General features: G+C 43.3%; 2 protein-coding genes across 8 annotated transcripts in view; one reads left to right on the top strand and one right to left on the bottom strand.

The window, feature by feature from the left end:
* Positions 1-20,073, bottom strand: part of LOC146382156 (monocarboxylate transporter 4-like) — a 35,829-nt gene extending 15,756 nt beyond the window's left edge. Inside the window, exon 1 of the mRNA XM_084938505.1 lies at positions 19,953-20,073. The gene's annotated coding sequence lies outside the window, so the exon portion shown is untranslated. The remainder of the gene's footprint in view (positions 1-19,952) is intronic.
* Positions 580-26,854, top strand: ccdc57 (coiled-coil domain containing 57). 7 transcript variants are annotated; one of them, XM_084938498.1, is made up of 13 exons: positions 614-734; positions 8,799-8,920; positions 11,338-11,496; positions 11,635-11,797; positions 12,831-12,923; positions 18,264-18,462; positions 18,792-18,944; positions 19,185-19,264; positions 19,374-19,596; positions 20,392-20,492; positions 20,783-20,914; positions 21,196-21,298; positions 25,381-26,854. In XM_084938498.1, the coding sequence occupies exons 3-13, from the start codon at positions 11,360-11,362 to the stop codon at positions 25,584-25,586; spliced, it is 1,590 nt and encodes a 529-aa protein (XP_084794624.1). In that variant the 5' UTR covers positions 614-734; positions 8,799-8,920; positions 11,338-11,359; the 3' UTR covers positions 25,587-26,854. The 7 variants fall into 7 exon arrangements, with proteins under 7 accessions (XP_084794622.1, XP_084794624.1, XP_084794628.1 ...); XM_084938499.1 differs by lacking the exon at positions 614-734 and adding an exon at positions 757-858; XM_084938500.1 differs by lacking the exon at positions 614-734 and adding an exon at positions 4,658-5,357.
* The last annotated feature ends 702 nt before the right edge of the window (positions 26,855-27,556 follow it).

The raw sequence follows: 27,556 nt of genomic DNA, 5'->3' as shown, positions 1-27,556 counted from the left end.
CAGTTTTTGGCAATGACTTTTACGTAACCTTTATTTATGCAGTTAAAAAAATCTCATAAACATCAAAAATGTCTTTTGTAAGAGTAAGCTGGCCAACAGGACAGCAGAACTGGTAGCAAATATTACGATAGTTCAGTAAAAATATTTTAAGTGGGGATAAAGGACCGGATTGGTTATAATGTAAGTACAATAACACAGAGTTGTAAAGATACTTGAAAAACAGATATTTTTTAAATTCTATATATAACCCCTTTGTAAACCCTGTTCGCCGAAGTCTGTTTACTAATATACGTAAAGATATTACACATAAAAAATACACAGAAACATTGGAAATCAGTTTTTGGCACAACACCGGTGCTCCATCAGAACTATGTCAGGGTGGCGCTCCGTGATGCTGAGCACTGATCACTGCAGGTGGGACATGACTGTTATATGTATTATTGTAATGGGACTTCCGAGCTGTCACTTCTAGAAGAACACGAAGTCCGTGCTCCACTGTCCTCCTCGCCCATCTGTCATCTCATACCAAACACAACATCGCACACAGTCTTGAACCCACAGCAGTAAACGGGAACCATGTCATCGCTGTAGCTGGGGAGCAATTTAGCCGACGCACGGTTTCCATGGAAACCGCTTATCTCGCAGGGGAATAAGCCAAAAAGTTCACGCCAGCTGTGACGTGGTGACTGCATGAAGACGGATCAGGCCTGCTGGTGCGCACGTAGCTGTTTAAGGTAACCCAACGATAGGCGCGTGTGTGAGCGCGTGCTCGTTACGTCTTTGCACTTCCTGTTTTCATCCGGTAACAGCAGGTTCAGGGACCGGGCTGCAGGAGTGATGCACCGGCTACAGCACGCTGTGAGTGTAAAAGTTACTTATACGTTTGTAACTTTGTCTCTGCGGCTGCGCACCACGACTGTGATGGAAACAGCCACTGACGTCATCATTAAAGTACAGGCTAAAGAAGCACGTCATCGGTCAGCGTAGACCCTGGTCACTACTGTTGACTTCATCATCACTGCAGGTTTATCGTGCTCATATCGTCCACACACGCTGTGACAAAACCCTCCCCCGTGACCTCCCTGAACTCTTCCAATACAGTTTTTACTAATAGAAGTACAAGGATGAACTGTGACGTATACAGCAGGGTTGAGCCATAACACGGTGTCCACCATAATACCGCTATAAATCTGTATATGACATACAGCACCCAGCTGTTCAGCACATGCGCACAGACAACAGTCAGAGTCACACAGAGCTGGACCTCTGAAGCTGAAACTCCAGGACAGCAGCCTGAGTCCTGGAGAATATTGGTCTTGAAACAATACAGCTGTGTAGTACTGTAGCTATGTAGTACTGTAGCTGTGTAGTACTGAAGCTATGTAGTACTGTAGCTGTGTAGTACTGTAGCTGTGTAGTACTGAAGCTGTGTAGTACTGAAGCTATGTAGTACTGTAGCTGTGTAGTACTGTAGCTGTGTAGTACTGAAGCTGTGTAGTACTGAAGCTATGTAGTACTGTAGCTGTGTAGTACTGTAGCTATGTAGTACTGTTGCTGTGTAGTACTGAAGCTGTGTAGTACTGTAGCTGTGTAGTTCTGTTGCTGTGTAGTACTGAAGCTATGTAGTACTGTAGCTGTGTAGTACTGAAGCTATGTAGTACTGTAGCTGTGTAGTACTGAAGCTATGTAGTACTGTTGCTGTGTAGTACTGAAGCTGTGTAGTACTGTTGCTGTGTAGTACTGAAGCTGTGTAGTACTGTTGCTGTGTAGTACTGTAGCTGTGTAGTACTGAAGCTATGTAGTACTGTAGCTGTGTAGTACTGAAGCTATGTAGTACTGAAGCTATGTAGTACTGTAGCTGTGTAATACTGAAGCTATGTAGTACTGTAGCTGTGTAGTACTGTAGCTGTGTAGTACTGAAGCTATGTAGTACTGTTGCTGTGTAGTACTGTAGCTGTGTAGTACTGTAGCTGTGTAGTACAGTAGCTATGTAGTACTGTTGCTGTGTAGTACTGAAGCTGTGTAGTACTGAAGCTATGTAGTACTGTTGCTGTGTTGTACTGAAGCTATGTAGTACTGTTGCTGTGTAGTACTGTAGCTGTGTAGTACTGAAGCTATGTAGTACTGTTGCTGTGTAGTACTGTAGCTGTGTAGTACTGAAGCTATGTAGTACTGTTGCTGTGTAGTACTGTAGCTGTGTAGTACTGTAGCTGTGTAGTACTGAAGCTATGTAGTACTGTTGCTGTGTAGTACTGAAGCTGTGTAGTACTGAAGCTATGTAGTACTGTTGCTGTGTAGTACTGAAGCTATGTAGTACTGTAGCTGTGTAGTACTGTAGCTGTGTAGTACTGAAGCTATGTAGTACTGTTGCTGTGTAGTACTGTAGCTGTGTAGTACTGTTGCTGTGTAGTACTGTAGCTGTGTAGTACTGTAGCTGTGTAGTACTGTTGCTGTGTAGTACTGAAGCTGTGTAGTACTGAAGCTATGTAGTACTGTTGCTGTGTAGTACTGAAGCTATGTAGTACTGTTGCTGTGTAGTACTGTAGCTGTGTAGTACTGTAGCTGTGTAGTACTGAAGCTATGTAGTACTGTTGCTGTGTAGTACTGTAGCTGTGTAGTACTGTTGCTGTGTAGTACTGTAGCTGTGTAGTACTGTTGCTGTGTAGTACTGAAGCTGTGTAGTACTGAAGCTATGTAGTACTGTTGCTGTGTAGTACTGAAGCTATGTAGTACTGTTGCTGTGTAGTACTGAAGCTGTGTAGTACTGTAGCTGTGTAGTACTGTAGCTGTGTAGTACTGTAGCTGTGTAGTACAGTAGCTATGTAGTACTGTTGCTGTGTAGTACTGAAGCTGTGTAGTACTGAAGCTATGTAGTACTGTTGCTGTGTAGTACTGAAGCTATGTAGTACTGTTGCTGTGTAGTACTGTAGCTGTGTAGTACTGTAGCTGTGTAGTACTGAAGCTATGTAGTACTGTTGCTGTGTAGTACTGTAGCTGTGTAGTACTGTTGCTGTGTAGTACTGAAGCTGTGTAGTACTGTTGCTGTGTAGTACTGTAGCTGTGTAGTACTGTAGCTGTGTAGTACTGAAGCTATGTAGTACTGTTGCTGTGTAGTACTGAAGCTGTGTAGTACTGAAGCTATGTAGTACTGAAGCTATGTACTACTGTTGCTGTGTAGTACTGTAGCTGTGTAGTACTGTAGCTCTGTAGTACTGTAGCTCTGTAGTACTGTTGCTGTGTAGTACTGTAGCTGTGTAGTACTGAAGCTATGTAGTACTGTTGCTGTGTAGTACTGTAGCTCTGTAGTACTGTAGCTGTGTAGTACTGAAGCTGTGTAGTACTGTTGCTGTGTAGTACTGTAGCTGTGTAGTACTGTAGCTGTGTAGTACTGTAGCTCTGTAGTACTGTAGCTCTGTAGTACTGAAGCTGTGTAGTACTGTTGCTGTGTAGTACTGTAGCTGTGTAGTACTGAAGCTCTGTAGTACTGTTGCTGTGTAGTACTGTAGCTGTGTAGTACTGTTGCTGTGTAGTACTGTAGCTGTGTAGTACTGTTGCTGTGTAGTACTGTAGCTGTGTAGTACTGTAGCTGTGTAGTACTGTTGCTGTGTAGTACTGAAGCTGTGTAGTACTGAAGCTATGTAGTACTGTTGCTGTGTAGTACTGAAGCTATGTAGTACTGTTGCTGTGTAGTACTGTAGCTGTGTAGTACTGTTGCTGTGTAGTACTGTTGCTGTGTAGTACTGTAGCTGTGTAGTACTGTAGCTGTGTAGTACTGTTGCTGTGTAGTACTGAAGCTGTGTAGTACTGAAGCTATGTAGTACTGTTTCTGTGTAGTACTGAAGCTATGTAGTACTGTTGCTGTGTAGTACTGTAGCTGTGTAGTACTGAAGCTATGTAGTACTGTTGCTGTGTAGTACTGTAGCTGTGTAGTACTCTTGCTGCGTAGTACTGTAGCTGTGTAGTACTGTTGCTGTGTAGTACTGTAGCTGTGTAGTACTGTAGCTGTGTAGTACTGTTGCTGTGTAGTACTGAAGCTATGTAGTACTGTTGCTGTGTAGTACTGAAGCTGTGTAGTACTGTTGCTGTGTAGTACTGTAGCTATGTAGTACTGTTGCTGTGTAGTACTGTAGCTGTGTAGTACTCTTGCTGTGTAGTACTGTAGCTGTGTAGTACTGTTGCTGTGTAGTACTGTAGCTGTGTAGTACTGTAGCTGTGTAGTACTGTTGCTGTGTAGTACTGAAGCTATGTAGTACTGTTGCTGTGTAGTACTGAAGCTGTGTAGTACTGTTGCTGTGTAGTACTGTAGCTATGTAGTACTGTTGCTGTGTAGTACTGTAGCTGTGTAGTACTGAAGCTATGTAGTACTGTTGCTGTGTAGTACTGTAGCTCTGTAGTACTGTAGCTGTGTAGTACTGAAGCTATGTAGTACTGTTGCTGTGTAGTACTGTAGCTGTGTAGTACTGTAGCTCTGTAGTACTGTAGCTCTGTAGTACTGTAGCTGTGTAGTACTGAAGCTATGTAGTACTGTTGCTGTGTAGTACTGTAGCTCTGTAGTACTGTAGCTGTGTAGTACTGAAGCTATGTAGTACTGTTGCTGTGTAGTACTGTAGCTGTGTAGTACTGTAGCTCTGTAGTACTGTAGCTCTGTAGTACTGTAGCTCTGTAGTACTGAAGCTATGTAGTACTGTTGCTGTGTAGTACTGTAGCTGTGTAGTACTGAAGCTCTGTAGTACTGTTGCTGTGTAGTACTGTAGCTGTGTAGTACTGTAGCTGTGTAGTACTGTAGCTCTGTAGTACTTTAGCTCTGTAGTACTGTAGCTGTGTAGTACTGTAGCTGTGTAGTACTGTAGCTCTGTAGTACTGTAGTGGGGCACGTGGTGCATTGGGGAGGCCAATGTGTGACTGATTACTGTCATTGTGAAAAATGAAGCTGTTCCCGTCTTTCACGTGTCTCACGGTGGATCAAAATCTGTGTTCATCATTTCTGATGAGACCTCCAACACCACCCAGACGCTGGCAGAGCTTCCTGTTTTTACAGAGGGCTCTGGATGCTCGGACCTCTGTCCTGACCTCCTCTCTACATACTGACAGTGATTTGAACTCATTTGGATTCATCTCTGTCACACCTGCTGTCACTGGCTTCGGTGTTCTTGTGTAATTTGGCGTACTTCAGCGTTTTCTCCCTGTTTCCTGTTTCTTTGGCGGTTTTTGTAGTCAGTGAAAGAAATGGGAACAAATGCAGTGTTTTTCCAACAGACTCCTTGTAGCACAGTGCGTACAGGTACAATCTGACATTGATTCTTTTGTAAGTGTTATCAGGACCCAGCTGCAATGATCCAGCTTTGAGGGCCAAGACCGTGAGTTTCATTCTTCTTCTTGGCTCTATACAGTTTTTGTTTGCTTACTTATTTACTGCTGTTATGTGTCGACACAACACTGGTTCATTCCTTCAGTTAGAGACTTTTTATGTGTTTGAATGATTCATACACAGAGTTAATGAGATTGTTCGCTGCACCATGGAGCTGGAAGTTACCTGGAATCCTCTGAATGAGTAACCAGGTTAGATAGATACATAACAAGGACCTTGATCCTCAAAGAGACTCAACATCATCTGTTTTTGGACGTAGTCTGAAAACACACCACAAAAAAAAAAGGTTACTAATCCTTGTTGCCCAACACTCAATCAGACATCCACAACAGTGAGCCGGTGCAGCGTATCCATTAGAGTCTAATGAGCTCGGAAAGTAATCAGCTGACTGACTAGAAGTGAAGAAGCTGTTGGGCTGAGAGGTGAAGTGCAGTCCCTTTCTTCCTGAGCTCCTTAGAAAACCACGACCTGGATGGAACGAGGACAACTTACCAGACAGACGAGGCGTTATCCCCTCATGTAGTTATTTTTCCTAAGTGGCAAAACCTGCACTGCATGTAAATTCAGTTCAATTCAATTTCTATAGCACCAAATCACAGCGGCAGCCTCAAGATACATCAAGCTGCAAGGTAACGATCCTACAGAGAGAAACTCCGTCCACCAAACGACCCGCTGTGAGCACTTCTCACTGACGTCGAGTTATTTGCTTCAGGTTTTAGTCCCATCCGTCCTGCAGGTCTAATGAATGGAGTTAAAGATGGTTTATTTTGTTTGCTGCAGATTGTGTGCAGCTCAGAGGTGTTTTTCACATGTTATTTTCAATAACACAAGAATTATGGAGGTCAGGTTCATTCAAGCCTTAACAGAATAAAACGACTTTTCATTCACAGAGTAACACAAAGATCAAACTGTGTGGACCTGAAACGTCAGTATCTCAGCCTCATTTTAAACGACACTTACTGACCTGTGTATAAAGCTTTCATGCATCGCATCTCATGGTGCTGACAACATAAGGTGGACAGAGAAATTACGATTTATTAATTCTGTTTGTGGCGGCGGGCCATAAAAAATCTGACCTAGGGCCATGATTGGCCTCCGGGCTGGACTTTGGACATCCCTGTTGTAGCTTCTCATTTATTGGAGAGTCAATCAAGGTGAATAAACAACTTAACTGTCTGCAAAGAAGTTTTAATTAACAAGCATGTGGCACAGTGTAAAGAGGAGGGCAGTGATTTCATTACAATTAGGATGTGTGTGTGTGTGTGTGCGTGTGTGTGCGTGTGTGCGTGTGTGTGTGTGTGTGTGTGTGCGTGTGTGTGTGTGCGTGTGTGTGTGTGTGTGTGTGTGTGTGTGTGTGCGTGTGTGTGCGTGTGTGCGTGTGTGTGTGTGTGTGTGTGTGTGTGTGCGTGTGTGTGTGTGTGGTCATCTTTCTTCTTAGAGGCGCTCTGTGTCTTTATATAATGCAAAGGTTTGTACACTGGCAGCACCACATGAATGTGAAAGCAGTGATATGTTTAATCCTAATAATGATTAATCGTCTTGACTATAGTCGTGCAGCTATAGATATAAAAAAACTGTGACTGCATTTATGATTATTGTTATGTACTTTACAGATGTTGTGGTCACTCTTATGATATTAAACCAGGCGAGGTTTTTCTGTAAACAGTAGAACATGAGCTGGTTATGGGCACGCTGTAGCATGTGGAGTGGAAAGGTCCACAGCTGTGCTTTAAAACAAACATTTTTTTCATTGTATTTAAACTGCACCACCTCATGATAACAATCATCTCAAGGCTCTTTGTAATACGATCACATGATCCTCTATGAGCCCGCTAACAACTGCGAGGAAAGAAGTCCCTTTCAACAGGAAGTGTCCTCCTACAGATGCAGGGTCAGTAAGGAGAGGACAGAGAGGTGAACTATAGAAATGCATGAGTGAAAACAGGTGAGTGAAGAGGAAACGCTCAGTGCATGGAGGCAGTCGGCCTGCAGCCTGAGGCCATAGCAGGATAGCTGACCCAGCCAAACTCCAGGCTTCATCAGAGCGATTGAAGGCTCATCTTAAAAGTAGAGGCTGTCTGTCTCCTAAACTCAGACTAGCATTCAGCTCCATGTCTGATAGAAATCTGTAATAATGTGAGAATATTTGTTTCATGTTCTGAGAAGGATGATGTGAAAACATGTGAACGTGTAACACCAGAACAATGTTGGTGTTGGAAATAATGAAGTAAGACCAGTGCAGCTGCAGCCGTGTGTTTGCAGTTACTCAGCAGTCGGGCTGTTCAGAGTGGGACGCTCATCAGCACTTTTTCATGTTTCTCTTTGTAATGATTAACTCGATTTGACCTTCTCTTTAAAGCCTGTAATTCACGCTGTCTTTGCATTTTTCATTGAAAATAGTGAAAATGTTCTAATTGATTGTTTAATGTAAAGGCCTTTAAAAACCAGCAAACATTGTTGAAGCGTTGTTTGTTACTTGTCTGTCCACAGCGTGTCACTCCAGGCTCAGTGGACAAGTTACAGTCTGCTGTATTGTCATTGTGTTTTCATGCATATTAAAAGCACTGTGGTTATTTGTCCTCTGAGCCTACCATTCAAGCTTCTATCAAACTTTACGTAATGACACCAGTTTGACATGTGAGCTCTGACAGGATGGAGGCAGGTTGCAAAAGATAGATTTCCTCACCTGCCTGTGCTGTTACCTGTGCACACAGATAACTTTGGCTTTATTTGCACACATTTTGAAACATTCGTCTGCCTCTAGTGAAAACAATGGAGGTCTGTGGGCTATCAATAGACACTAAGACGTTGGATCTGGAAAGACAAATTGGTTTTGCTAAATATTTAAATGTCATTGTTTAATTTTCAATGCAACAAGCTCTGCAAACTAGATTCCATGCACCTCTATTGTCCCTGTTTAGATAACATGCAGTTCCCAAACCAGGACAGGGCTCTAGAACAATATCATGAAATATGTCATTTGCAAAAATATGTTTCACAGTATGTTTAAGCTGTTGATTGAAGGGTCTAGTGGTCCACAGGCTGTGAGGATGACTGAGGAGCTCCGGGGTGGGGGTTTGGGGGGGGGACAGTGACCATAGCTAACCACGCCCCACACATGCATGGGGTTAATTATTATTCCTGTCAGCTGTAATGACAGAATTAACAGTTAATTATTGAAAGTGATTGGAGGTCAGAGAGATCACACTACACAGAATCACTGTGTAACTTTGGCAGTGCTGCTGTCACGGTCCAGGGTTTGGGCTGTTTGGGATTGTTGCTTTACATTAACAAGTTTTATTTCAGTGCAACTGCGAGGAGTTGTCTTTACTTGAGTGATGTTATTTAAAGCTATGTAAAAGTGTGTGTGTGTGTGTGTGTGTGTGTGTGTGTGTGTGTGTGTGTGTGTGTGTGTGTGTGTGTGTTGCAGAATATAAGAGCGTGGAGATGAGCTGAAACAGATGAAGGACAAATTACAGGTGGAGCGAGACTACCACAATAAGAAGGAAGTCAGAGCCAAACTCTTCTGTAGAACCTCAATTTGAAATAACAGTGAGTCACCGTAGCCTTTGGAGTAACAGTGTTTTTGTCAGCTGTGTTTTTTAACCCTAACCAGCAGTAGCCTCAGTAAAATGAGTAAACAGCACCTATTGAGTTTAATGAAGTAATAAAGTTCTTATGATCCAATTGATCTTTCTGAGTTAACTTCAATAATTACTTCCTCCAAACCATCAACGTGTCTTTTAGACCCCATTCCTACAAAACTGCTCAAAGAAGTCCTGCCATCAGTGTTGCCAACTTAGTGACTTTGTCGCTATATTTAGCGAGTTTTCAGACCCCTTAGCAACTTTTTTTCTAAAAAAAGTCGCTAAAAAAAAGACGTGAAAGCGCGTATCGCTTTTACTCTCAAAAAGCAGCAGGTGCTGTAACGCAGTCAGTTCTTCTTTTACTCTTTTACTCTTATGCTGTTTTGTGGATCACAAGGTTTAAAACTACTTACAAACACACACACAAAGTAACTCCACCAGAGTGCCTATTTCGGGTCACTTTTGCCAGTCCAAGCCCGGGTAAAGGAGCAGGGTTGGAATTGTGACATTAAAAAAAACAATAATTGCTAAAAGAAATTTAATTTGTAGTTCTAAATAAACTCTAAATGCATTTAGGACGTTTTTTACTCACTTTATGTCTCTTCCACGATGTTATTTCTCTCTCCAACAACATAGGTTACAATTAGATTAGCGTGACCAATTATGCAAATTAGGCGATGACGTCATTTAGCGACTTCTAGCGACTTTTAGGACAACCAATAGCGATTTTCCTTACTGAGGAGTTGGCAACACTGCCTGCCATTAATTAATGCTTCGATCTTAAATATGATCAACCTATCTCTAATAATCAGCTATGTACCACAGGCCTTCAAGCTGGCTGTAGTTAAACCTTTATCCAAAAAGCATCTCTAGACCCAGCAGTCTTAGCTAATTATAGGCCAATCTCCAACCTTCCTTTATATCAAACATCCTTGAAAGAGTAGTTGTCAAACAGCTAACAGATCATCTGCAGAGGAATGGCTTATTTGAAGAGTTTCAGTCAGGTTTCAGAGCTCATCATTACCTTGGCCTCCAGTAACGCTGTGAGGAACCTTGGAGTCATTTTTGACCAGGACATGTCCTTCAACGCACATATTAAACAAATATGTAAGACTGCTTTCTTCCATTTGTGCAACATCTCTGAAGTTAGAAATATCCTGTCTCAGAGTGACGCTGAAAAACTAGTTCATGCATTTATTACTTCCAGGCTGGACGACTGTAATTCATTATTATCAGGAAGTCCTAAAACTCCCTGAAAAGCCTTCAGTTAATCCAAAATGCTGCAGCAAGAGTCCTGACAGGGACTAGAAAGAGAGAGCAGATTTCTCCTGTTTTGGCTTCCCTTCATTGGCTTCCTGTTAAATCCAGAATTCAAAATCCAGCTCCTCACATACAAGGTCTTAAATAATCAGGCCCCATCTTATCTTAATGACCTTGTAGTACCATATCACCCTATTAGAGCACTTCGCTCTCGCTCTGCAGGCCTACTTGTTGTTCCTAGGGTATTTAAAAGTAGAATGGGAGGCAGAGCCTTCAGTTTTCAGGCCCCTCTTCTGTGGAACCAGCTTCCAGTTTGGATTCGGGAGACAGAAACTATCTCTACTTTCAAGATTAGGCTTCAAACTTTCCTTTTTGCTAAAGCATATAGTTAGGGCTGGACCAGGTGACCCTGAATCCTCCCTTAGTTATGCTGCAATAGACGTAGGCTGCCGGGGGATTCCCATGATGCATTGAGTTTTTCCTTTCCAGTCACCTTTCTCACTCACTATGTGTTAACAGACCTCTCTGCACTGAATCATATCTGTTATTAATCTCTGTCTCTCTTCCACAGCATGTCTTTATCCTGTCTTCCTTCTCTCTCCCCAACCAATCACAGCAGATGGCCCCGCCCCTCCCTGAGCCTGGTTCTGTTGGAGGTTTCTTCCTGTTAAAAGGGAGTTTTTCCTTCCCACTGTCGCCAAAGTGCTTGCTCATAGGGGGTCATATGATTGTTGGGTTTTTCTCTGTATCTATTATTGTACGATCTACTGTACAATATAAAGCACCTTGAGGTGACTGCTGTTGTGATTTGGCGCTGTATAAATAAAACTAAACTGAATTGAATTATGAATACTCAACGAGGAAGTGACCTAGGATTTTGAAACTGATACCATAGCTGCTAAAATTCTCACATGAGCTTTAATCACAGTGACCCTGACGCGTGGGCGTGTCTGGATTAGCTTCCTGTCTCTCTCACAGCAGCATTTCATTTTACGTCCTCCTCCTCAGCCACCTTTTCTCGCCATGTGCCCTAAGGCTCGGTCCAACACACAGCAATATCACATATAAAATATAATAGCCCATATTTTAAGTACTAGTCTTATTCTGTCTGCATTTTCAAAGGCTTCACACAGAGCAGCCACAAATGTGGACTCAGTGGGACGAGTATGTCAGGCAGGTGTCCAGTGAAATGGTCCTGAAAGATACACAAATCATCAGCCTGCAGGAGAGAGAAACCACACTAAGGACTGAGCTGGAGCGGAGCAGGAAACAGACTGAAAGGTGAGAGGGGGAAAGAAGAAATACGAAGTCGGGAGTGCCATGGAGGTCCTTCCTGATGCATTGAATGGAGTAATAAACAGGGGGTAAATGCAGTGTGAGTATGGGCATCATCTTTTTGTATTTATAATTTCCTGTCAGGTACAAACAGCATCTGAGAGCTGGCCTCAACAGAGAGAAAGTCTTGGAGAAGAACAGAGTGCAGATGGAGCTGGAATGGCAGCGACGCTTTGAAGATGTAAAGGCGGACTACTACCTTGCAAACGAGCAGCTAATACAAGACCTGATCGAGGCCAGAGACCAGGTCAGCGGCTCACACATAACCCAACCCATTCAATAGACTCTGTGTGCACTTTAGCACTAATGCTAACTGAAATACCTGCAGTGATGCAAAGCTGGACAGTTCACTGCAGGACAGAAAAAAGAGGCTATTTTCACGTGTTTTCTGTTACACGCGTGTTCATGTCAGCAGGTGTCATTTAAAAAACGAGAGGTGAGAACACATCAGATCTACGCTGATACAGACTGATGATAATGTTAGGAATGAAAGGACTGACTGATGGACATGATTAACTACAGAGAGATTCGGATGCAGCAGGCTACTCTGTGTGGATGACATTTCTTTGTAGCAGTTAGAGATGATACTGAGGAGTTTGTATGGTTGCCTGACAACATCGGGGCATGCTCCTGATGAGATGACAGATCTGGCCCAGGGCATCATGGAGCTCCTGAACAGTCAGAGGTGCAACCTGGGAGTGTCTCTGGGGCCGCGACATAATGTCCCAGAGGTGTCCTACTGAATTTACATCAGGACCCACTGCACCAGCGTAGGGTCTGACACTGGTACAAGGATTTCATCCCAAGATGTAATCAGGGTGTCCTTACCAATCCCTACATGAATGTCCTTCCCCATAACGTGATGTGTCTGTAACAATGTTGCAGGCAGCATAACGCTCTCCACAGCTTCTTTCACGTGTGACCTGTGGTCAGAGTGAAGCTTCTTTCATCTGTGAAAAACACAGGGTGGATCTGCCAATACTGGCATTCTGTGGCTAGTGCCAGTCATCCCATTCCTGTGTGCAGAAGCAGACCTGCTGAGGGGTTCAGGACCTGCTACAGCCCTTCAGCTCTCCTAGAGTAACTGCCCGTCTCCTGAATCTCCTCCATGCTGATGTGCTGGGAGACACAGCAAACCTGCTGGTAATGGCAGCAGGCTCGGGTGCCCCCCACCCCCCCTCAGCAGTGACCTGTTTCAGTTTCAGCACACTGACAGAGGAGAGCTGCTGGTTTCAAAGCCCAGGATGTTTTATGAATGTAACACCGTTTTCATGTGTCAGGCTAAAGCTGAGCTGATGGAGAGAGAGCAGCAGTTGCATGATCTGACCGTCTTACTCCAGTCCACTAGGAGGGAGAGAGATCAGGCTGTACAGGTGAGCACATGTTTAACCACACACTAATATCAGTCTTATGTCATGTTCTGCGGCTTGGCTGCTCAGCCAAAGCGTGCTGGAATAGAGCTCCTGCTGTCATTCAGCTTTTTTTAAAACCCAATTTCTACTATAATTTACAACCTTGCAACTTATACTTGTCAATGTTCACATGTTGAACAGATACAGGAACAGGGCAGCAATGTAGAAGTTACACATAATATTAATAAGACGTGGCAATCTTAGTAGCAATAAATGAACAGAGTGAACCTCTGCTGGATTATTGAAACAACAAGCATGTATGGGTCATCACTGAACAATCCTCTCTGCATCTGCAGAGCATGTGTTATTCCCTCCATCTGATAAATCTCTCTTACTTTATCAATCAAGATTTAACCATTTAATGATGACACACTTTAGTGCTGCTGTAAGCAAGATTCTCAAGAGATACTCTTTATTGTTTCCTGTAAAACCATTTGGTAGTACTCCTAACATGGCTAACTGTTGGTCTTTTGTTAACGGTTGTTGGGAAACTATTGAGAGCTTTAAATATGTCCTTCCAAACGGAGCTAATGGACATGACCAGAATATGTGTGAATGGGTTCCTAAGTGAGTACCACAATTTCACCAACAAGTGTCAGGAGTTGGTTCATTTTAGCAACGATCTCTGGGGGTCTAAAATATCTCATGACCACCTTCCCATTAAATTCTCTCCACAGCCCAGAATTAGTCACCAGATGGGCCTCACTGAACTCTTCTTCCCAAGTCTCCTCTGAGATTTGAGTGCCAAGCTCAGCTTCCCACCTGGCCTTAATATCCAAAGTTGCACTTGTATTAAAACTCATAAATGCATGATAGAAATTACTAATCAATTTTGGGGAGGAATTACTGTGAAATATTTTTAGAGATATTTCCTCGATGGGTGAGGGCTCCAAACTTGCCTCCATTCTTTATGTTTTGTCAAAAAACTTCTTAGCTGCAAAAATCTAAAAAAAAAAGTCAGAAGAAGGAAGCTGAAACTTCCGGAGCCCCTCTGATGACATGGTCCAAAAAATAAATAAATTGTGGCCAGAAAATACTACTTCGTGCACTCGAAATAGTATAACGTGGGCACGAAATGCTCATTTGTGGGCACGAATTGGGTAAAACGTGGCAACGAATTATGCATTTGTGGCAACGAAATAGATGACGTGCGCACATCATATTGATACAATCCTGGACAGCTGCGTAGAGACATAAGCATAAGTAGGCTAAACCTATGCACCGTGGACAGAGACAGTATGAATGAGTTTGATTTTAGGCTGGGGATGAGCTACAAATGCATTTTGAAAAGCCTGCAATGCAAGGAACCATTATTACGGAGAGACGTTAAAACAGGATACTGCGAGCCCAGTTGCTTTACAGACGTAAGTACGACCTGGACGCTGGGATAGATTTTATTGTCAACCAACTGCAAGGGCCTGGGAAGGATCACGGTTATCGGTCAAGTGTTTCGTGCCCACGAAATAGTATTTTGTGGCCACAATTTATTTATTTTTTGGACCATGTCATCAGAGGGGCTCTGTAGAAACTGACCTCTCAGCTGTTGAACTCAGGTGCCCATTCCTCACAACATGACAAAGTTTATGAAGCCCGTTATTTGACCATGCTCTGAAGCCAGGGTCTTCCATAATAGGACAAAAACCCTGCAGGTTGGAAAGGCTTGATACAATTAAAATTTCTTTTGGAAGACCAAATGTTTGTTTGATTCTACGCCAAATCTTTAGTGTGACCCTTGTCCATTGCCCCATATGCACATCTTAAGTGAAATGTTAGAGAAAAGCAGGGATTCCAATGATCATATTGTCTTCTCAGTGTTTAGCCACGTGCTGAGGTGGTTTTTTCTCAAACTGATCTTCGTGTTGGAGTCTGGGCAGAGTTCATTTTCTCCTCGTCTTTCCTCATGTTGTGCATTTTCCATAGTCTCTGACCTGTCTACCCCGTGTGATGTTTGTGTCATGTATGTATGGTCGAAAGGGTAAGATGGCGCTTGCAAAGGTCAGCAGCCTTAACCCAATTTCCTTCTACGCAGAGCGCAGGGGTAAGCTTTTAGTAATAAGGGGGCGACTTTTTCCTTAAAGTCTTTATCATTAATAAAACCATCAGGGCCAGGACTTGTTTTAGTTTTAAGGTTTGAAATCACCTGTAAAATGTCTTGTTCCTGAATTGGTTCATCTAACTCTTTTGCTACCGATTCCAGCAGTGTTCTTAGATTGATCTTTTCTGAGAAATCAGACAGTGTATTGTCATCCTTGCATGTATCTGAATTTTTATATAATGACTCCAAATTGGCAAAGCAACTTGCCAATTTGGTTTGGTTTAGTAATTAGGGTTTGATTCGATCTCAGCTTTTGGACCATATTACAGGATTGCTGTTTCCTGAGTCTTATTGCCAGCAATCTACCAGCCCTACTACCTTGTTCATAATACTTTTGTTTAATGTATCTTAAATTGCCCTCAATTTTTTCGTTAATTAAACTGTTAATCTCACTACGCAGCACTTTCAGATCGGACAGCTAGTCGGCTGTCTGTGGTTTTTGTGTGTTGTTGCTCGAGGTGCCTTATTTTGGCCTCCAATTCACACCACCTGGCCTCCCTTTATTTTCTGGCACTTGCAAATGATATTATGCAACCTCTAATGTATGCCTTGGTGCAATCTGATAGAGTTAAGGGCGATATCTCCGGAGTTGTATTCAATTCTAAGTAAATATTTAATTCAGTATGTATGAACTCACAAAACTGACTATCATTTAGGAGTAAGGCCAAAGTTTTAGTTTTGGTGTCAATCCTAAGTCCCATGAGAGTGATAGCGGTGCATGGTCAGATAGTGTAATTGGTAAAATTCCAATATTATTAATTCTATGTTCTTCTGTTTTGGAGGTAAAAAATAAATCTATCCTGGAATAGGATGCATGTCTATGCCAGTAAGAAGTATAACCTCTGACTCTAGGAAACCTATTTCTCCAAACATCAGTTGGTCCCAGTTCAGTTGTTAAGTGTTTTAGAGCTTTACTCATATGAGACACATGACTTTTAGAGCTTGGTTGTTTGTCCATGTAAGGTGACAAGACACAGTCAAAATCACTCCAAGCAGTAAAATACCAGAACACTTTCAAAGCACTACATTAAAAATTGTATGAACTTTGGCTCGTCCTCATTAGGGGCATAAATATTGAAGAGAGAAACCAATACTCCATCGATGGAGCCATTGACCATAATGTACCTTCCATCTGTGTCTTTATATGTAGTGAGTGGGAAGTACACAAACACATACATGTGTTTGTGTACTAGGATAGCCACCCCTCTTTTCCTGCCAGATTTGTGAGATGAATAAAACACTTGTTGTGCCCACGGCCTTTTTAGCTTGTCATGCTCAACATCAGATAAACGTGTCTCCTGTAAAAAAGCTATGTGACAATTGAAACGTTGTAGCTGACCTAGTATTACCTCTTTTAACGGGGCTGTGGAGGCCTTTGATATTATAACTTATGACTTTAAGCAAATCCATCTTAACTCTTCAGAGTGAAGTTTGACAGATATCTGGGAGCATAAGTAATTTTGAACTCCATGATGACCCAAGGTTTTTGCTTAGCATAGGACAAAACAAAAGGAACCATCAAACCAACAAACCAAAAACGAATATATAAAGCACCTTGTACAAGTTTTTTACCCATCAAATGATCCCTGGGAGAACAAGGGACCTGAGCAGGTCAGACAACAACAAGACAAAAAGTCAACAAGTCCTCGAATGCAGCTAACTCAAGTTTAGATGTCTTCATATGAAATGATGAACTGAAGTTCGGGGAAAATTGCTGCGAGCAGTCTCAGTGCAACCAACAGGTCTCAGTGCTGTCTGCTAGAACAATAGTGGAACTCAGGCCTGTATGACTTGCAACTAAGCACTGTGATGTAGCTTACTGACATAAAGAACTCCGAGTTACCTTCCACCTCGGTCCAGGAGATAAGACCATCATAGATCACCACCTGCTGAAGAAAGTATGTTTTCCTTGACGTAATCCATGGCTTTGGCAGCATCCACAAACTCTTTTTCAACGTTGTTGTAAGAGACATGAAATCTGGCAGGGTAAAGGATGTGGACTCCCGGTCTATCGTGGAGTATCTTCCTCACGCAGTGAAAGCTGCCCTGGCTTTCGCCACGCTGGCCGTGTAGTCGGGGAATATGCCGATTGGGTTTCCGTTAAAGAGTAGTTTACCTCTGCGCACACTCCTGAGGATGTCCGCCACATCTCCTTTGCTGTTTGATTTAGCAATGATAACTCGTGGGGTATCCCCGGGTCTCCGTTGAGTCAGACTACGATGAGATCTTTCCACGCGGACTTCCCTGTCAAGCCAAGCTGGATCCCTGGGTTTCAGCCACACCGGTGGCTCGGCTTGGATAGCGGTAGTTTTGCTATTGATTTCTGCCGTGCTCTCATTGCCTACAACATGCTGGCTCATTAGTTGAGATGGGACTTTGGGATGAATACAAGAAGCTAATAGAAGGGCTGCACGGTGGTGCAGTGATTAACCTCACAGCAAGAAGGTCCTGGGTTTGAATACACCATCTGAGGGTGCATGTGATTATTAAAGCGGGACATCTGTCAGAAACACTGTACTGGGTTGACTTTCACAGATGCTCATTTCTGTTGTGGCCACAAGGTGGCAGTAATTTACTGTCCTGTACATCACTGATGACTGAGCATCTCTAGACCCAGCAGTCTTAGCTAATTATAGGCCAATCTCCAACCTTCCTTTCATGTCAAACAGCTAACAGATCATCTGCAGAGGAATGGCTTATTTGAAGAGTTTCAGTCAGGTTTCAGAGCTCATCACAGCACAGAAACAGCTTTAGTGAAGGTTACAAATGATCTTCTTATGGCCTCTGACAGTGGACTCATCTCTGTGCTTGTCCTGCTAGACCTCAGTGCAGCGTTCGATACTGTCGACCATAATATCCTATTAGAGCGATTAGAACATGCTGTAGGTATTACAGGTACATTTAGGATGAATATACACTTTGCTCAAAACATTTGTAATTTTGTTGCCCATAAATTTGCATAATTATGATTAGAAAGCTGTACAGTGATGCACATGTCTGAGAGCGGCACAGAGCTCTGCATAGTCCTGTTCAGTACTGATGGAAGCAGATTTATAGTTATTGTTGTGTTGTTGGTGTCCCTGCAGTCTCATCGTTTTGTGTATTTTTGATCTGAACATTCAACACACAATAATGCAAATTTCCAATTCCTGTTCTTCTTCCTGTGAAACATCACTTACACGACATAAAACCATCTAAATCCACAGGGTCTCACTCCAAAGGTGGATTCTCTGGCATCGGTGGAGATCCGGCGTCTACAGGAGCAGAACAGCGCCCTGCGTGCTGTGGTTACCCAGATGAGAAAGGACATGGAAGGTCTCGGCCATCTTCTAGTCTTACCTCATGCTGAGGCACCAGTGCAACCTCCGTATCAGGAATCTTCAGCCTCCAAAGGCAACACAGCAGGTGCTGTCTGGCTCTGTATACAAACCTTGATGAGTTTCTGCATCACTGTGACAAACTATACACGCAAACCCTTTCATTGGGCTCCACATGCTAAGATAGATTTGACCCAGTGACCCACATCGCTGCTGCTGATTCTTCTGTTAAACATGCTTTTGTTGAACTTACAGCCACAGACACTCTGCTCATCGCATGTAAGAAAGAAAAGCTTAGAATTATCATGAACTTGTTTTCTGTTTTTCATTTTAATGTATAAAATAATAGCTTTGGATAATCTGAGTGTTAAGCTAAACTTTAACACTCCTTCTCCTTCTCTGTAAAACTGGACTCAGACTGCCGTCAGCCTGTGGAGCAGGAGGTGCACCTGTCAGGTAAGCACCTCGAGGAGCAGCGCGGAGGTGTCACGGGACTGTCAGGCCTGGCTTCAGCCACGGAGGACCCACAACACATCGATCCAGGCAGATCACAGCCTGAAAATCAAGCTGGTATTATTCATACTGTTAATTTCCTCCATATAACCCAAAAACATTACGTTAGCTAACACAAACACTGTAAGTAGATGATAGAGAGGAACATAAGGCGTTAAGCAGCAGAGGTGTTTGTGGCTGTTGAACATGTTCATCTTCCACAGTGACTGAAACCTGTATCTTTGACGTTTGTTGGTATTTGTTGGTCACATTGTCTCCCTCATATCACTGCATCATATTTGTGCCGTGGGTCCTCAGGTGGTTCGTGTCTGGATGAACGTGGCAGGCGCCCTGCTGTGACACGTGTGGAGTCAGCTTCCAATGACATCACACAGCAGGTACTACAGGAGGTTTATTGATCTGTCAGTGGAGGCGGAGCCACTGATCTTCTTAACCCTACCTATCACTATTAGAAAGCACAAAATGGTTTCATCATCATCTTTTCAGAGGACACTGGTGCAGCAGCTCCAAGGAGACAGCAAGTATGTGAAAGCAGCTCTGATGTGTGGCGTGTTTAAGAGCGTCCATCCTGCTAAAAACGACCCCCAGCTCCTTCGCGTCAGGCTGAAGCAGGCAGCGTCCTGCATCGCCCGTTTGAGCAGAGAGAAACAGCAGCTGATAGCGCTGGGCAACCGCCTCCGTGCCCAGATCGCCGCCGACGGACGGCAGGGTAGAGTTACACACCCGTCACTGCACACCCCGGTACAGCACAGCAGGGTGGCTGTGCTGGGAGCCTGCAGCCCAGTTTACTGGAAGCATAGATGAATTTAAGGACAAACTGAGACGCTGGCAGTACAAAATCAAACTGGACCTGCACAGTCACACTTTTCCTCTTAAGAATAGTCGGATGGTGTGTCGCTATGAATTGTGGGGATTATTTACTCTCCTGTTGTAAAGAATGCTAATCGTATGCTAAAGGAGGTAATAAAGGAAACAATGAAGTTTCCTTTAGAGAAGGAATGTGATTCCAGCACCTGTGAGTTCAGATACTGCAGGTGAAATCACACAGTTAGGAACAGCACGTACCTGATCGTGATCCTCTCAGATCAGTCTGACATCACTCCACCTGACCAGTTAGCCTTCTTTTATTCAGTTCCTGTTGGCACTGACGTTTCAGGAATGTAAGACAGCGACTCAGTGCCTTTTTGAGGAGACAGCAAACGACAGCAAAAGCATTTAGAGTTCCAGGATGTGGGAGTCACACGTATATCAAATGTTCTGCAGCGACTGCATGAGAACGTTTTATTACTGGATGGATTCAGACACAGCAGTACTGTGTGGGGCTGCAGTGGGAAAAGTTACATAAAAAGAAAAGTGATTCAGACTCTACGCGTATGGACTATTATTAGCATGCATGTGTGGTGTTTGTTTCCACAGGTGGATGATATATTCTGTGGTGTTTGCAGACAGACTCATGAAAAATGAAGCAGTCAGAGGTCCTTACATATCTCTGTGTGTCCAACAGCACCGGGGTGGCTGGAGAAGGACACCCCCACAGAGAAACTAGGAGACCACCATGGCCGCCTTTCTGCTGTGGAACAGCTGCAGTACCAGCTCAGCACTCAGGTATCTGCTCAACAACGTCCTCGGTCCTCTTCTCCAGCACGTCTGTGGCAGTTACAGAGGTTTGAATGTGTTACTTTGTTGTAGGTGTCATTTGAAATGGATACAAATGCCGTGGTCTCCATCCCTCAGTATCACTCTGACACATGAGTGCAGGCTGCACTTTGTGCAAATGTGTTCAAATTAAAAATCTGAGGTTTTTACTTGAGAGGAAAGTATGTGCTTTACTTTAATAAGAACACATCCGTGTCTGTGCTGCACAGGATACAGTGTCAGTGTGTTTGTGCCATCAGGAGCTGCAGTATGCACTGATGCAGAGAGCTTCCGCTGCTGCTGAACAGCACATCCCACCAACAAAGAGCCAGGCTTTCTTCAAAGGGACTGCAAACACTTGCCATGGGCTCAAACCCAGAGACACGTCTGAGGTGAGAGCCTTGAAGAATGCATTAATGCACTGCCAAGCCCAGCTGGCCTGTTCACTCCCTGCCTGGATGGCTGTGTTCTCCTCCAACATGCTTGTTATGTTGAGTGGTGTTCCTAAATGGCCTGTGGTTAAATGTGTGGGTTCAGTAACACTAGAAAAATGCTGCATACTGTAAATGCAAGTACACGTTTGTGTGTATATATTAATGAAGTAGTAAACATCAGAGGAATAAATCTGTGATTCACACAGCCGTAGTGTAAAATAACTCTTCTTCTTCTTTAGACACGCTCACAGCTGCACTTGTCCAGGACTGTGTCGCATGAATCGCTGTGCTCATTAACGATGCTGTGGGACACTCTGGATCGTGGACTTACGGACTCAGAAGGTATCCACATCCTCCCCTCGATGCGCTTATCTGTGCGCCTATAAGCCAGCGCTGTGAGGAGACGCAGTCTGTATAAAGAACCTGTGTACTCGCAGTCTTTGCACATCACTGTAGTGTAGTCAGAGCACTGAGTGTCAGTTTGTAGCAGGCCCCACTTAGAAGACAAAACAAGTTCACAGCCAGTACATCAGCATCACAAACTCCTTTAAGATTCTCATGAAAACATTCATTTCATCTCATTTTGTATCTAGTTTGTGATCATAAGTACAGTTACTCTATGTTACTGGAATAAAACAAACTCTGCTCCCAGCGTGAGTCAGCGACAGATCAGCTGTTGCTCAACGTGTGGCCTCGTCTCTGTCAGCGCTCCAGGGAACAATTTCCCAACCAGATCAAGCTGACTTGCAGTGATTGTCATCATAGCAGTCAATAATTGTGAAACCAGAAAAACAAAGCACAAAGTTTGAATGATGTGTTGATAAAGGCAGCGATGAGTTAGAGATGTCTGTGATAGCTGTTAAAGCAACAGTGCTGCTTTCTTGTGTACAGTTCCACTGTGGGAGAAACGTGAGTCTGTCTTCTGTCTTTACCGACATCCAACAGTGAACTTTGAGCCAATATTTCTGGGTGGTTCAGCAGGTAGAGGAGGTCATGATGAGCAGGAAGGTACAGACACATCGAGCTACAGACGATCTCTAACTCGGACCACAGCCACAAATCTTCTTGTCCATCCAGCAGGTCGTCTCCAGTCTGCATGTGAAATATCGTTGGGCAACAGGCTGGGCCCAAGTTACTCCGTGAATGTTAGATAGAAAGTACTTAATTCAATTCAATTCAATTCAATTTTATTTATATAGCGCCAAATCACAACAAAAGTCGCCTCAAGGCGCTTCATAGATACAGAGAAAAACCCAACAATCATATGACCCCCTATGAGCAAGCACTTTGGCGACAGTGGGAAGGAAAAACTCCCTTTTAACAGGAAGAAACCTCCGGCAGAACCAGGCTCAGGGAGGGGCGGGGCTATCTGCTGTGACCGGTTGGGGTGAGAGAAGGAAGACAGGATAAAAGACATGCTGTGGAAGAGAGACAGAGGTTAATAACAGATATGATTCAATGCAGAGAGGTCTATTAATACATAGTGAGTGAGAAAGGTGACTGGAAAGGAAAAACTCAATGCATCATGGGAATCCCCCGGCAGCCTACGTCTATTGCAGCATAACTAAGGGAGGATTCAGGGTCACCTGGTCCAGCCCTAACTATATGCTTTAGCAAAAAGGAAAGTTTTAAGCCTAATCTTGAAAGTAGAGATAGTTTCTGTCTCCCGAATCCAAACTGGAAGCTGGTTCCACAGAAGAGGGGCCTGAAAACTGAAGGCTCTGCCTCCCATTCTACTTTTAAATACTCTAGGAACAACAAGTAGGCCTGCAGAGCGAGAGCAAAGTGCTCTAATAGGGTGATATGGTACTACAAGGTCATTAAGATAAGATGGGGCCTGATTATTTAAGACCTTGTATGTGAGGAGCAGGATTTTGAATTCAATTCTGGATTTAACAGGAAGCCAATGAAGGGAAGCCAAAACAGGAGAAATATGCTCTCTCCTTCTAGTCCCTGTCAGGACTCTTGCTGCAGCATTTTGGATTAGCTGAAGGCTTTTCAGTGAGTTTTTAGGACTTCCTGATAATAATGAATTGCAGTCGTCCAGCCTGGAAGTAATAAATGCATGAACTAGTTTTTCAGCGTCACTCTGAGACAGGATATTTCTAATTTTAGAGATGTTGCGCAAATGGAAGAAAGCAGTCTTACATATTTGTTTAATATGTGCGTTGAAGGACATGTCCTGGTCAAAAATGACTCCAAGGTTCCTCACAGTGTTACTGGAGGCCAAGGTAATGCCATCCAGAGTAAGAATCTGGTTAGATACCATATTTCTAAGATTTTCAGGGCCGAGTACAATAACCTCAGTTTGATCTGAATTAAGAAGCAGAAAGTTAGCGGCCATCCAGGTCTTTATGTCTTTAAGACATTCCTGCAGTTTAACTAATTGGTGTGTGTTATCTGGCTTCATGGACAGATAGAGCTGGGTGTCATCTGCATAGCAGTGTAAATGTATGCTATGTCTTCTAATGATGCTGCCTAAGGGAAGCATGTATAATGTAAACAGAATTGGTCCTAGCACTGAACCCTGTGGAACTCCATAATTAACCTCAGTGTGTGAAGAGGACTCTCCATTTACATGCACAAATTGGAGTCTATTAGATAGATATGATACAAACCACTGCAGCACAGTACCTGTAATACCTACAGCATGTTCTAATCGCTCTAATAGGATATTATGGTCGACAGTATCGAACGCTGCACTGAGGTCTAGCAGGACAAGCACAGAGATGAGTCCACTGTCAGAGGCCATAAGAAGATCATTTGTAACCTTCACTAAAGCTGTTTCTGTGCTGTGATGAGCTCTGAAACCTGACTGAAACTCTTCAAATAAACCATTCCTCTGCAGATGATCTGTTAGCTGTTTGACAACTACTCTTTCAAGGATTTTTGATATGAAAGGAAGGTTGGAGATTGGCCTATAATTAGCTAAGACTGCTGGGTCTAGAGATGCTTTTTGAGTAAAGGTTTAACTACAGCCAGCTTGAAGGCCTGTGGTACATAGCTGATTATTAGAGATAGGTTGATCATATTTAAGATCGAAGAATTAATTAATGGCAGGACTTCTTTGAGCAGTTTTGTAGGAATGGGGTCTAAAAGACACGTTGATGGTTTGGAGGAAGTAATTATTGAAGTTAACTCAGAAAGATCAATTGGAGAAAAAGAGTCTAACTTAACATCAATGGTACTAAGAGTAGCTGTAGATAATATTACATCTGTGGGATGATTGCTGGTAATTTTTTCTCTAATGATAAAAATTTTATTTGTGAAGAAGTTCATGGAGTCATTACTAGTTAACGTTAAAGGGATGGTTGGCTCAACAGAGCTCTGACTGTTTGTCAGCCTGGCTACAGAGCTGAAGAGAAACCTGGGGTTGTTCTTATTTTCTTCAATCAGTGATGAATAATAAGATGTTCTGGCTTTGCGGAGGGCTTTCTTATAAAGCAGCAAACTATTTCTCCAGGCTAAATGATGATCCTCTAAATTTGTGACACGCCATTTCTTCTCCAGATTACGAGTCATCTGCTTTAGGGTACGTGTTTGAGAATTATACCACGGAGTCAGGTACTTCTGATTAGAGACCTTAGTTTTCACTGGAGCTACAGTATCCAGAGTCGTACGTAGTGAGGAGGTGAAATTATTAACAAGATAATCGACCTCTGTTAGGGTAGCGTTCAGATAGCTGCTCTGCTCTGTGTTGGTACAGGGCATTGAAGATGATAACAGTGGGTGGATTATATTCTTAAACTTAAAGTGCCTGTGTGGATGGATGAGACTGTAGAAAGCACTGAGTGCTCAGTTACAGCAGAACAGTGCTAAATAAGAACGCGTCCACTTACCGTTTATTTCCTTCTGTTCAGCCCTGACAGCTCATTTCAGTGATGATGATGAATGTCTGCCTTTGTTGTCACTGTCATGGGGATGTGCTTCGTGAGTACAGACGTGAGGTCTCACGTCGTTTTGGGGATGGGAATGATGGTGGAGGCCGTCAGACTGGTGGGAATGGCAGCAGGAGTCAGGGAGAGGTCGAACTTTGTACTGTTGTTGTTGTTTGTCAACAGAACTGCATAAAAATCAGCAACAGAATCCTTTTATTCATTTTAGGCATTATGTGGTACTAACACACACACATATATGGGAAGCATCACTTTAGCTGAGCTGAGCACACATGTCATAAATACACTTGTAGCATCTGTAACCAAACCAGGTAATGAACAGCTGGTTGAAACTCGTGGGAGTTATGATGTCTTTGAACAGTTTATAGATCTTAGACATGGCACGCATTATTAGGCTGCACTGGACCAACCTGCACCGACACGTCACTGCAGCGAATCGCAGTGACCTGTGCTGCTGTTGGTGTGTTTTTGGATCTGAATTCAACAAATGAAACAGCTGTAAGTCATCTTCTTTTGTCTCTCCAAAAGGTGAACGTGGGCTCAGGAGCAGACAGTCTGGTGGCTCTGGAGTCCAGATGATGGTGCATGGTAGTGGTGTGATTCCCAGCCAGCCCCAGACTGAGGTCCAGCAAAGCAGGAGCCCGTCTAAAACACTGCCAAGCACTACCAAGACCAACAGACCTGCAGTCCCTGCCAGGATCAGCAAGATCAGAAACTACAATGTTAAAGACTGAGATGGACGTAGAGGACAAGCCCAGACCAGAGCTCCCAGCAGCTGGCACACTGGGAGTAACACACGAGCATCACGGACAACACAACAAAGAGAGAAGAGTGGGACAAGGAAGGGAACAAGACTCTGATGGAAGTAATGAAGACAATCAGACAGAAAACAACAGCAAACACACATCAGCAAAGGAGGAAACAGCCCACAAACACAAGAACACTCACAGTAAACATGAACACAAAGACAAAAACACTGCAGGACAAAGACAAACGAGACAGAGACAGGACGGATAAGAAACACTCAAGGGACCAAAAACCTGAAACTGGAGCTGAACCACAGAGTCCATCAAACTGAGCAGGAAGCAGAACTCGAATAACACAACAGGACAACTATGACTGACCGACAATGAAGCTATACAACTAACAGGTTACACTGGATAAGATGTGTTTGTTTTCATGCACATATGCACCGCAGCAGAAGGAGAAAACAAACCCTGACCAGCAAAAACCTGAACAGAAATCAAACGTGTTGAACCCACGTGAGAGTTTCAAGGAAGAATATTCATGATTTTAAGGAGCGTTACAGCTTTATTGCTGCGCTCTCACACACTCTGTCAGATCCAATACCTGAAGAAACTACAGAGACACAGAACACACAGGAGCATACAGCACGAGGCCTTAAACACACATGAGGGGACGAGGCAGAGTGGACACCACGGGGGACACAGCTGGACAGAGTCACAGTAAGGGACTGTCAAAATAAAACAGGAAACGTAACACTGACACAGACACAAAGACGGATGAACCATGGACAAAAAGGTAAAGACACGTGGAGGAAACTAATAAACCTGAAGCTAAACTAGAGTCGCAAAAGTGAACTAACAGAATCCACAGAAAGACTAAGAACCAACCTGAAGAGCATGAGGAAGTAACACTGATCAGTGGGTTAGAACTCCAACATAAATTCACGTACTCGTGAATATATCCTTTATAAAGTTAAAATGTGTCCCCATCATTGTTCCAGTCTTGTTGTCCTTCAGTACAAGTGTGTGATCATGTGTGAGTTGTATAGTTTTAATGTTTTATTTGGGAACAGAATGGTGTGTATGTGTAAGTTTGGTGATGGAGTTTTTATTATGAATGAATGAGGAATTTTTATGAATTATTATGTCTATTTGGCTATAATCTGGTATGTTTACATTCATGTAATTTTTTTTTTTTTACATTTATGTTCATTAACATGCACTGTCCTAAATAAAAATAAATAAATAAATAAGTACATCTTCATGTCCTTCCAGTGGGAGGTTTCAGGTTTTGTCCTGTCGTGTGTAATTCTCTCTGGTGTTCATCCGTCTCTGTGCACACGAGGACAGTCGCACACAAACACTGTTGCAGCAGACCACGGTGGCTTCCACACGAGCAGCTTCAAAACATGCTTTATCCCCGAGAAAGTATCTGCTTTACCACAGAGATCAGCTGGGTCATCAGCGTACACTGTGGGTGTGAATCAGAGCAGACAGTGCTGTGTCTGTGCCAGAAACAATCACTGACAGGTTTGCATGTAAATAAAGCAACTTGCTTTGGTGAACTCTAAACAGGAGACTCTCAGGAGCCGTGTCTTCATGGTTTAACAGACACATGATCAAATCTACAGGCAGCTTCTTTCTGAAACACGAGCAGCTGCTGCTGTTTCTCCTCAGGTTCAGAAACCCACTCCTGTTACATGTTGTTGTGGAGAAACAGGAAGTGCATTTCTCCCCTGGAATAGAGATTTTATAAGTGCTGGAGACCATATTTCATATGCTCCATATGGTATCAGCTGTCACCCTGCCACATTTCCTCTCACCTCTCAGTAAACCTTTGTCAGTCCGTCCTTTTATTCCTGATATTCCCAGATACCAACCGGGTGATACACACTGCTAATTTTGTACACTGACCCACTGTGTTGTTTGGGACTGTCCCCTTCACTTTCATTATATTA

This window comes from Perissodus microlepis, chromosome 8 (assembly GCF_051167445.1).
Source record: "Perissodus microlepis isolate ML-2025 ecotype Zambia chromosome 8, ASM5116744v1, whole genome shotgun sequence".
NCBI classification, from domain to species: Eukaryota; Metazoa; Chordata; class Actinopteri; order Cichliformes; family Cichlidae; genus Perissodus; species Perissodus microlepis.
The sequence above is the reverse complement of the archived record's forward strand: the minus strand, read 5'-3'. Positions and strand labels throughout refer to the sequence as shown.

Bases quoted from the DNA above. Each gene is read 5' to 3' on its own strand.
- ccdc57 (XM_084938496.1), top strand. From the start codon at position 691: ATGAAGACGGATCAGGCCTGCTGGTGCGCACGTAGCTGTTTAAG. The intron at 18,463-18,791 runs GTGCTGTCTGGC...AACTGGACTCAG, and splicing joins CTCCAAAGGCAACACAGCAG to ACTGCCGTCAGCCTGTGGAG. The intron at 19,597-20,391 runs GTAGAGTTACAC...TGTGTCCAACAG, and splicing joins CGCCGCCGACGGACGGCAGG to CACCGGGGTGGCTGGAGAAG.